General features: G+C 41.7%; 1 protein-coding gene across 4 annotated transcripts in view; it reads right to left on the bottom strand.

Moving 5' to 3' along the window:
• Positions 1-2,061: 2,061 nt before the first annotated feature.
• CATSPERE (catsper channel auxiliary subunit epsilon) overlaps positions 2,062-10,304 on the bottom strand; it is a 181,102-nt gene continuing 172,859 nt past the window's right edge. For all 4 annotated transcript variants that reach the window (XM_025391765.1, XM_025391772.1, XM_025391780.1 and 1 more), the window contains 2 exons: positions 8,782-8,835; positions 2,062-2,492 (listed from right to left, as the gene is read on the bottom strand). In XM_025391765.1, coding sequence (XP_025247550.1) covers positions 2,339-2,492; positions 8,782-8,835 — 208 coding nt within the window. In that variant the 3' untranslated portion in view covers positions 2,062-2,338. The remainder of the gene's footprint in view (positions 2,493-8,781; positions 8,836-10,304) is intronic.

Here is a 10,304-nt window from a genome sequence, read left to right as displayed (position 1 = left end):
CATGCTTTCCTCCATGTTCTCAATCACACAACCTTTATTTTGTTTGCATAACAATAGGATCATACTATAGATGCTTCTCTGTAGGTTGCTTTTCTCCTTTGACAGAACCTTGTGGAAAAATCTTCTAAATCATTTAGCACCCACTATGTGGTCAACGTACAATCATTTATTCAACCACTCCCTGTTCACCTGTTGGTAGGTGTTAATTCTCTATTTCTAGAGTTTTGCCACAGCAACTAATGATGCCATCTCTCTGTCTGTATATCTGTATCTATCTATATGTATAGCATCTCTATCTATTCATCCATCCATCTACACCCACACGCATACACATATCCTGATATATTGGTCCTCCCCATCCCACCATGTGGAACGATTCCTAACGGTGGGGTTGCTGGGTCCAAGAGAGTCTGTATTTTTAATTTTAACAGATTTTGCCAGATTGCTTAAAAAGAAACTATAGCGATTTACATTTCCTTCAGAACTGCAAGATAATTTCCTTCCTATCCCTGACCCCCATTCCTTCTCAAGAGTATTATTACCCTTTGGAGTTTTTGCTGTCAGGTGAAAAATGCTGCCACACCATGACTTTGGTTTGTATCTTTCTGACTGACAGAAGCTCTGGCTGAGCTTCCTTAGTGGATAATCACCTGATTTTGAAGCCAGTCTGCCTGAGTTTGAATTCCAGTTTCATCACTTACCAATGATACAACCTTAGTAGATTTATCTACCCTCTCTGTGCCAATTTCCTCATCATCTCCATAACGGGATAATAATAGTTCTTGTTTCACAGGGTTATTGAGGAGGTTTAGTTATTAGGAAAGTTCCTGGCATATAATAAACACTAAAAAAACGTTGTTTTAAATATGTTGATTGGCCGTTTGGATATGCTCTTTTGTGAGACGACTGAAACTTTGCTCATTTTCTATCGGGTAGTTTGTCTTTTCCCCTGCTATCTAGTTTCAGATCTTGTTTCACCTCTTTCACTATATATTTTAAAGTTTTCTTCATATAGGTCATGTTCTTCTCCCATTAAATTTATATAATTTGTCACTACAATGAATAGATTCTCTTGCCAACAGATGATAACTATTATAGAGAAAGTATTGATTTGTAAATATTTGTCCAGTATAGAGCCATCAAATTCTCTTATTCTGGTAAAACTTGTTGGGCTTTCTTAGCACATAATATTATTTAAAGAGAGGATTTTGTCCCTTTTTTCCCAGCATTTGTACTGTTTATTTTATGTTTCTCTCATGAGGTCAGACCTTTCAAAACAGTGATGAACAGCGGGTATCTCTGTCTTGTTCTTGATTTTGGTAAAACGAGAAATTCTTTGCGGACAACAGCTTTGATCAATGCCCGTGGAATTTCGTCTTGCTTGTGATCTTCCATTCTTGATTGCCTGCACTGTGGATTTCAGACTTGTTTAGCCAGCCTCCACGATCACACAATCCAATTCTTGTAAAATAAATCTCTTTAGAGGAGAGTAAGCACGCACACGCACGTGCACACACACACACACACACACACCCCCCTCCCTCTGGTTCTGCTTCTCTGGTTGAATCCGGACTGATACATACAAATACTAATTATTTAGAAGGCTGTGGTAATATTTGGACAAATTAAGAAGCTTATTTTGAGCATCAAAGTCAAAATTTAAAACTTAGAATTAAAATTTAGGTGTAGCTCCAAATTTTACATGCTCACGCCTGTAATCCCATGAAAGGCTGGAAAATTGCTTGAGCCCAGGAGTTCAAGACCAGCCTGGGCAACACAGCAAGACCCTGTCTCAAAAAAATAAAATAAAATAAAATAAAATAAAATTTAGAACATCAGCTGCTCATTTCTAATATAATATATTTTACATTTCATATGTGAATTTACCAGTAGAAAAAATCTGCTTAGGGCAGGTTATTTAAATCCACACACTTTTATTAAATCCTTTATATATAAATTAACTACAGTCATATAAGGTTTCATGTGAAAAGTTTCATGCAAAATAATACTTGACACATAAATATATTTTCAAAATTTCACTTTCATTCTTACAAAGGATTATAACAGTCAAATTTAGTTTTTCATGCCATGTAAGAGTACATAGAGTACCTTTAAAATGAAGTCAAACACATAAAGGATTAATTTAATAACACACTGTATATGAAAATATTTCTATTTTGGAGAGGGTTCAAGAATATTTTTCAGATCTTGAACTCAATGCCTACTATGAGCTTATATTTAGTATTCTTAATACTAAATACTAACAATCTCAATCTAAGTATAAAATACACTGTTTCTCTATATACATATATCTGTAATAAACAAACTGTCAGTTTTCCTAATTCTTCTTATGTTTTCTTTGAGGGTTGTGAAGTGGTTTATAAATATATTGTCTATAAATCCTCACGTACTGAAAGTAGCTCAAAACGAGAATAGTGAAGAAGAGCAGCATCAGGACAAAGAGGAAAGCAGCCACCAGGTAGACACTTGGACTGGAATCAGAAAAATAAGAGGCATTAGAAGTCATTGTTCACATTTTGGCTGTTAATTTCTTTAAACAATTTTTGAATGGCTAGCTACTATGCCATTGACAGAGAACAAAGACGAATAAGACGCACCGTCCAGCCTCACGGTGTTTACCTTTCAGTGTTTGAGGCTGACCAGGCGGGAAAATAGACAAGGTGATCAATGCAGTGAGAGGAGGAAATGAAGTTGTCTTTTTTTTTTTTTTTTTGCGATGGAGTCTCACTCTGTCACCCAGCGGGGAGTGCAATGGCTCACTGGAACGCCTGTCTCCTAGGTTCAAGCCATTCTCCTGCTTTAGCCTCCCAAGTAGCTGAGATTACAGGCAGGCACCACCACGCCCAGCTAATTTTTGTATTTTTAGTAGAGTTGGGGTTTCACCATGTTGGCCAGGCTGGTCTCGAACTCCTGACCTCAAGTGATCTGCCCACCTCGGCCTCCCAAAGTACTGGGATTACAGGTGTGAGCCACCGCGCCCAGCCAGATGAAGTTTTGTGGGAGCTACACATCATGGAAGGCGTTCCAGTAGAGGGGATGTTTGAACTGAGCCTGGGCAGGAAGTTCTGTGGGAGTCACACATCATAGAAGGCCAGGGAAGGGGATGTCTGAGCTAAGCCTGGGTAGCAGTTAGCTCAGTATGAGTATGAGTGGGAGTAGGAGTTAGCTAGTTAGCTAGATAAGAGTGGAGGAAGAGATCGAGGTGGGAACAGTGTTTCAGACAAAGGCAGAAGGCTATGGGAAGGCATGAAAACTTGGTAACACCTCAGGACCACTCCTAGACATTCTGGAACTGCAGCTCCTTCAGTATGACAGGGGCTCAGGTGCCAAGAGGAGTGGTTAGAGATGAGGATTGATAGGTGGGCAGGGCCAGATTGGAAAAACTGCTTAAGTTAAGCTAGAGAGTGGGTTTTAGCCTAAGGCAGGAGAGAGCTTCAGAGGGATGATATAGGATTGACATTTTACAGGGATGATTCTGGAGTGTGAAGAATGGAAGAAAGCAAAGCATGAATGTGAAGCAAAGCATGAATTATGAAGTATTTGAATAATCGAGGTAAGCTATAATGAGAGTCTTAACAAAATTAATGGCGGAAGAAATGGAGAGAAGTGGATATATTTAAGATACATTTAGAAGTTAGATTGGATCGATCTTGGTGATTATTAAGATGTGGGGTTTGAGAAATATGAAGGAATAAAGGTGATCTTCCTTGCATGCTTTGGAGTTAGGTTACTGTGAGAATGGTGTTACCTTCACGGATGGAGGAAATTCAGAGGGAGGAGCACTTTTTTGAGGGCATGTGCGTATATGGTTGGCTTACTTTGGTGCATATTTAATTTGAGGTACCTGAGGGTCAGCCAGGTGTGTGTGTGTGTCTGTGTGTGTGTGTGCAGCACTTACTCTAGCCAGACATCTGCCTCTTCACCTGGAACTCTGCATGGGTACTTTTTTTGTTGGTTTGTTTGTTTTCTGAGATGAAGTTTCTCTCTGTTGCTCAGGCTGGAGTGCAGTGGCATGAATAGGGCTCACTGCAGCCTCGACCTTCTAGGTTCAAGTGATCCTCCCACCTCAGCCTCCCAAGTAGCTGGGACTATAGACATGCACCACGAAACCTGGCTATTTTTTTGGGTGAGGAATAGAGATGGGGTCTTGCCATGTTGCCCAGGCTGGTCTTCAACTCTAGGCTCAAACAGTCTGTCCAACCTAGCCTCCTAAAGTGCCGGGATTAAGGTATGAGCCACCACGCTGGGCCTGCATGAATGCTTCTGATCAGAGTGGATTTATTTCTTAAGCCAGACACTGTGCTGTTTTCTATTTGGTGTCCTGGTATCTGACATTAGTTTTGGAGTCCCTTTTAAACCATAATTATTTGTTTTCAATGTTATAGTTTCCCCAGGCTTCCTTTGTCTCACCTTTCTCCTCTGTGGCAATAAACTTAATCTGTTCCCAGTGTATGATTTCCTTCTGAGAACTTAGTTAAGCCACTTCACCATCTCATATCTGCCTGACACTGTGCATGGTTCTAGCAATACAATGACGAGTGAAAACAGACATGGTCCCCATCCTTGGGGAGCTTACATTTTAGCGGGATATAATCATTAATCAAATAATGAGAAAATAAATAAAAAATTGCAACTGAGGTAAGAACTAAGGAGAAATATACAATGCAATGAAAGCTTCTTAAAGCAGGATTTAACCTGGTAAATGGATCAAGAAATGCCTTCATGGGAAAAAGGTAATTATCTTAAAATCTGATGAATAAATAGAAGTGAAGTTGGTACAATGAAGTTGGTAAAGTGAAGTGTAGGTAAATAGAGGACGGAGGATTCTAGATAGAGGAAATGGCATGTGCAGAGGTCCTGCTATGGGAGAGAGCATGGAGAAGGACAGGACTGAAAGAAAGTTGCTCGGTCTGGAGCTGAGAAAATGTGAAGGACATGATCCAAGATGAGACTCGAAAAGTAGGTAGGGGCTAGATCATGCGAGGATTTGTAGGCCAAAACTCCTTAAGGAGTTTTAATTTTATGGACAGAAATGTGAATGTTTCAAGCTACTAAAACTAGCATTGAAAAGATTACTCTAGCTCCAGTGAGGAGAATAAGCTAGAAGAACATAGGAGTGGATGAGGGGAGATTGGTTAGGAGTCTCTTGCAGAGATAATGGTAGCCTGGATTAAGGAGGTGGTGATGGAGTAAGAAGTGGATCCATTCAAGGATGATTTAGGGGATTAAATGAATGGCAGATAGTTGTGGATTGGATGAACTGGAGAGAAACAGAGAGACAGAGAGAGAGAGAGAGAGAAATGAATGTAAATCCTTGGTTTCTTGGTTTTGGTTTTTGACTCCTAGAAGTTTGGCTTGCATAGTTGGATGTACATTTCATGGGACAAATTGTACAGGGAACAAGTGTAGGAGGGAACATTGGAAAACAGGGTACCATTCCTATCATAGCCTGTGTGAATGGATTTTCCTGGAGCTGTGCAAGGGCAATCTATATGGCTATATGTAATTGTCCTAATGCATCTGTTTTAAGATAGATAAAATAACGGGATAGGGGAGCATGGGATAAGATCATGAGTTCACTTTTGGACATGTCCAGTTTGACTAGTCTTTGAAACATCTAAGAGAAGAAGTTAAGTAGACAGTAGGATGTATGCCTCTGGACTGTTTTAGAGATATTATTTGGGAGTCATGTGCATATAGATGCTAATTGAAGTCATAATTGTAGATGAGCTTGCCAGAGTGAGAAGCTCAGGACAGAACTGAGCCTCATGGGAGGCCAACATTTAAAGGCTGCTAAAGGAGGGTGAGGCTTTCTTTACTAGGGAGAGAGAGGCAGTGGCTACAGAAGTTTGGGAAAACCCATGGTGTGATGCAACAGCCAAAGGAAGAGTCAATGCTGAAGAAAGATCTAATAAAATGAGGACTGAAAAATATCTATTAGCTCAATGAAGGCCAAAGCTATTTCAATGAACTAATCGGTAGAGTGAAGAGATAGAAACCTGACTGAAACCTGACACAGGGAAATGGAGACTGTGCGTGTAGACAATACCTTTGAGAAGTTTCTGACTGGATGGATTGGAGAAAGACGGCCGGACACAGGGAAATGGAGACTGTGCGTGTAGACAATACCTTTGAGAAGTTTTGTGCTGCAAAGGAGAAACTTGAGGGTCACTAAAAACCTATTAGAAGGATCTAGTTGAGAGGGAGAGTTGAATATACAGAAAAGAGAAGGAATAATTGATTTGAAAGTTTCCTCAGTAAGTGGAGAGGAACAGATAGTGTGCAAAGCATAGGTGGAAGAATTATATTTAAAAGGAGGAATCATATTTCCTTTGTTGTAACAGGACGGAAAGAGGAGAGGATGGATATAGATGTTAGTAGATTTTTATGTTTGCAATCAGGAATAGAAGGCGTTCCTGTCTCATGGTTTCTAATTTCTTTGTGAGGGTGGAAACAAGCTCACCTGATGATGATTAAGGAAAGCAGGTTTGAGGAGGAAGCTAATTAGACACAATCTGAAATCGCTGTTACAGAGAATGCTGCTCAGGTGTAGTCACAGAGAAGGTAGGTAGTTGGGGATTTGCCAGAGGGAGGAACAAATCCCAGAGGCGTGAGGGTGTACTTTCAAGTGTACTTGAAATAATGGACTTTGAAATGTAAGGAAATGCAAAGTACAAAAAGAGAGATTGAAAGTAGAGGGGGAGGTTCCAGGAAGGGTGAAGGGGGGTTGCAGTGGGTGTCGTGGAATTAACAAGCTGGAAGGACAGGAGGTCGTGATCAGAGAATGGGATGTGATGTCTGGATTGATGCTTTAGGAAGCAGAGAAGTTACAAGTAATGACAGTGTGGAAGGTGTAACTATGGGAGTGGACGGCTGAAGTGCAGTAGACTGAGGTCACCAAGGATGTGGTAAGGCCACGATTTTGGATGCTGGATGCGAACACTGATAGTGGGACTTGATGTGGAGAGGAAAACAGTGTGACGGGGCCAAAGTTGAGAATGAACGCAGCAGACTGTAGAGAGGACATGGTGATGAAGACAGACAGCTGGGGCTGCAGCAGACGCCATGAGCCTCAAAGGATCAGGGTATGTTTTGTGTTGGTTTTTTTGGTTTTGTTTTACAAGAACGAGGATAAGTAATGATCTGGAATTGGTAATAGGACCCCCTGAGGTACATGGGAGGTGAAAGAAAAGAGCACCACTTGAGAGACCTGAAGGTGGAGCAGTGCCTTCGGGGGAGAGCCTGGTTACCCCTAAGGAGAGAGAGGGAGGGCTCAGAGGATGGTTGAAGATCTGGGTGAGTTTGCTGGTTAAAGGATGGCAATTCCAGAGAGCAGAATGGAAACGCTGGGAAAGTGGTGGGGTTGAGTGCTGGGCTAGGAGCAAGGAAGTGCCGAGCTCTCCGCCTTCTACAAACTCATCTCCAGTAGCTGCTCAAGAAAAGGGCTCCATTATTAAGAAAATAATCAACCACCAGCCAGCCCTGGTGTGCCTCTGCTACCCTTCAGGGCCCAGGTGTTACTGGAGGCTAACCTACAGTCACTAACCAAATAGACTGTCCTGTATGCTGTGCTCATGTGCCCTGGCTGCTGGACTCTAGCTGCTGGCAGGTGAGAGCGGGGGCAGGTGGGTGAGAGCCTCCTCCTTTGCTTTTCTCCCCGCTAACTCACTTGACTCTTTCTTTGGCTGATGGGTACTTGGGTGGGCATATACCTTAATATTCATCTAAATCAAACATACCAACCCAATGACCTTAATATTCACCTAAGTCAAACATACCAACCCCATGAGGAAGAAAAGTCACTAGGAAAAGGTTGTGCCTGTTTCCCAGGGTTATGTAGAAACAACTCTTGACTTCATTTGCAGGTTATTCCCACTATTAACACTGTCAGCACAGAAACCCCAGGAGCCAGTCATATTTACAGTGGGGCCATGAATAGCTTAATTGTTTTCCTTATGCCCTTATTTAACAATCCTCCCCCGCCCCCCCCAAAAAAAACCCCATAAAACAAAACCCAAACACCCAAATTCCAAACACCAGGCCCAAAACGGAGTAGCAAAGTCATCTGGGGTTCTAACTTTAGTATCAGGACTTTTCATTCTGCCCTCCAAGGGAACTGGAGCTGAGTCCAGGGAAATCCCTTTACTGTTTCCTAAATGCATCAGAATGAGGGTCTGTGGTTGAAAGCTGACCCAGGCTTAGAGCAGAGGGCACAGCCACTGTCACCTCCCAATCCCTACCACTGCATTGTGGCATCTGCCAACTAGGAGCAGCTGAGACATGTTTGAAAGGAAGACAGTGGCTGTTGAGTGGGATGGCACGAAAGGGGACCTTTGCTGCAGTAACAGTTCTCAGGAATTCCTTCCTGCTGTGTCCCTGTATACACACTATACACATATACAATTTTTAGGATGTCATATAGGGGGCAGAAGTAACAGGGCTTCAGGGAAACAGCAAGTTTCTGTCATTTGGGAAGACAGATTTCACAGATAGCCCCCCAAAAATCTAAATATAGACTGATTAAAACCATTGACTTTGTAGTGAGCACTTCATACTTTTTTGGTTGTTGTTGTTTTAGGATTCATTAGCATATTATATACTGTATAATATTTTTCATAGTAAGATTTAAGTGGGGGACCCTGAAAACTGAGTGCACAGGCTGCTTCTGGGAGACACGGCGGGGAGGTGCTTTTCCTTTTTAGCTGCCACTTGTATCTTAGAAATTCCGTAATTAAAGTCCAGTTAGGCACCGCTCATTACCTGGGAATCAGTCCAAACGTCTCTATTGCAAACATAGCTGTTAGGTTGCAGAAACTGCAAATTAGAAAAATAATATTAAAGATTAAATTAATTACAATATATTTTAAAATGCTCTCCATGTCCCTATGGTAACAATCAAACCATATATAATCCTAGTTAAGGTGTCATTTTCTTGACAAAGAACAGATGGATCCATTCACAGAAGAGCTGTGATTATTTTTCCCTGTGTACGTCTCAGGCTTCTCTGAGATTCCTCAAGAGCTCTCTATCCTAACAGCCTTACATCATTTTGATAGTGGTTCCCAAGGCAACAGTAATAATGATATTACTAATAAGTATTGGCAGAAATAAAAAAAGCTAACCTTTATGAGCATTAATACTTTTTGAAAATGAATACTGGCAGGCACGGTGGCTCACACCTGTAATCCCAGCCTTTGGGAGGCCAAGGCGGGCAGATCACCTGAGGTCAGGAGTTCGAGACCGACCTGACCAACAGGGTGAAACCCCTTCTCTACTAAAAATACAAAAATTAGCCAAGTGTGGTGGTGGGCACCTGTAGTCACAGCTACTGGGGAGGCTAAGGCAGGAGAATCTCTTGAACCTGGGAGATGGAGCTTGCAGTGAGCTGAGATCGCGCCACTGCACTCCAGCCTTGGTGACAGAGTGAGACTCCGTCTCAAAAAAAAAAAAAAAAAAAAGAAAATGAATACTAATTGAGCATTGCTATGTACTAGGCAGCATTGCCAAATGCTTACATGCATTATCGCAGTGGATCTTCACAGCAACCCTTCCTTTTAGATGAGGAAACTCAGATGAGGAGCTCAGGCAGGTTAAGCAACTTGAGACAGTTTACACAGCTGTTAGCAGCAGAGCTGGGATTTGAAGTCAGGTTTTTCTGACCCGGCTGCCCATCATGTTCACCTGATGTAGGCTGACTCCTTCAGGAAGCTGAGTATTAGGGGCTCCATATATAAAACTGTTATTTCTAATGTTACTGAATGTCTCTCATTGTTAGGTATATTGCTTGGAATGAGGCAGGATATAGCTAAGCAAACATTTCTGACATGATTTCACCCACCTACATGTGGGAGAACACAGAAGAAAGGAACTTATTTTTATTGCATATTTGTTATGTGCTTGGCAAAGTTAGAGATTTTTACCCAGATGCTTCATTTACTCCTCAGAATACTGTAAGGCAGGTATTATCAACCCATTCTACAGATACAGAACGGCTCAAAAAGAGTAAGCAATTTTCTTTAGACTGAGTAGCTAGTAGTGGCAAAACTGGGATTTAAACCAAAGTAGACGCTACCAATATATCAACTTGTGGAATTGGCATGTAAATACGACCCACAAAAAACAATACAAGATACAGGGTTATACATTCTAGGCTGGGCGTGGTGGCTCACGTCTATAATTCCAGCACTTTGGGAGGCCGCGGCGGGTGGATTGCCTGAGCTCAGGAGTTGGAGACCAGCCTGGGCAACATGGTGTAACCCCATCTCTACTAAAATACAAAAAAT

This window comes from Theropithecus gelada, chromosome 1 (genome assembly GCF_003255815.1).
Source record: "Theropithecus gelada isolate Dixy chromosome 1, Tgel_1.0, whole genome shotgun sequence".
NCBI lineage: Eukaryota > Metazoa > Chordata > Mammalia > Primates > Cercopithecidae > Theropithecus > Theropithecus gelada.
This window is presented reverse-complemented; position numbering and strand designations above follow the sequence as displayed.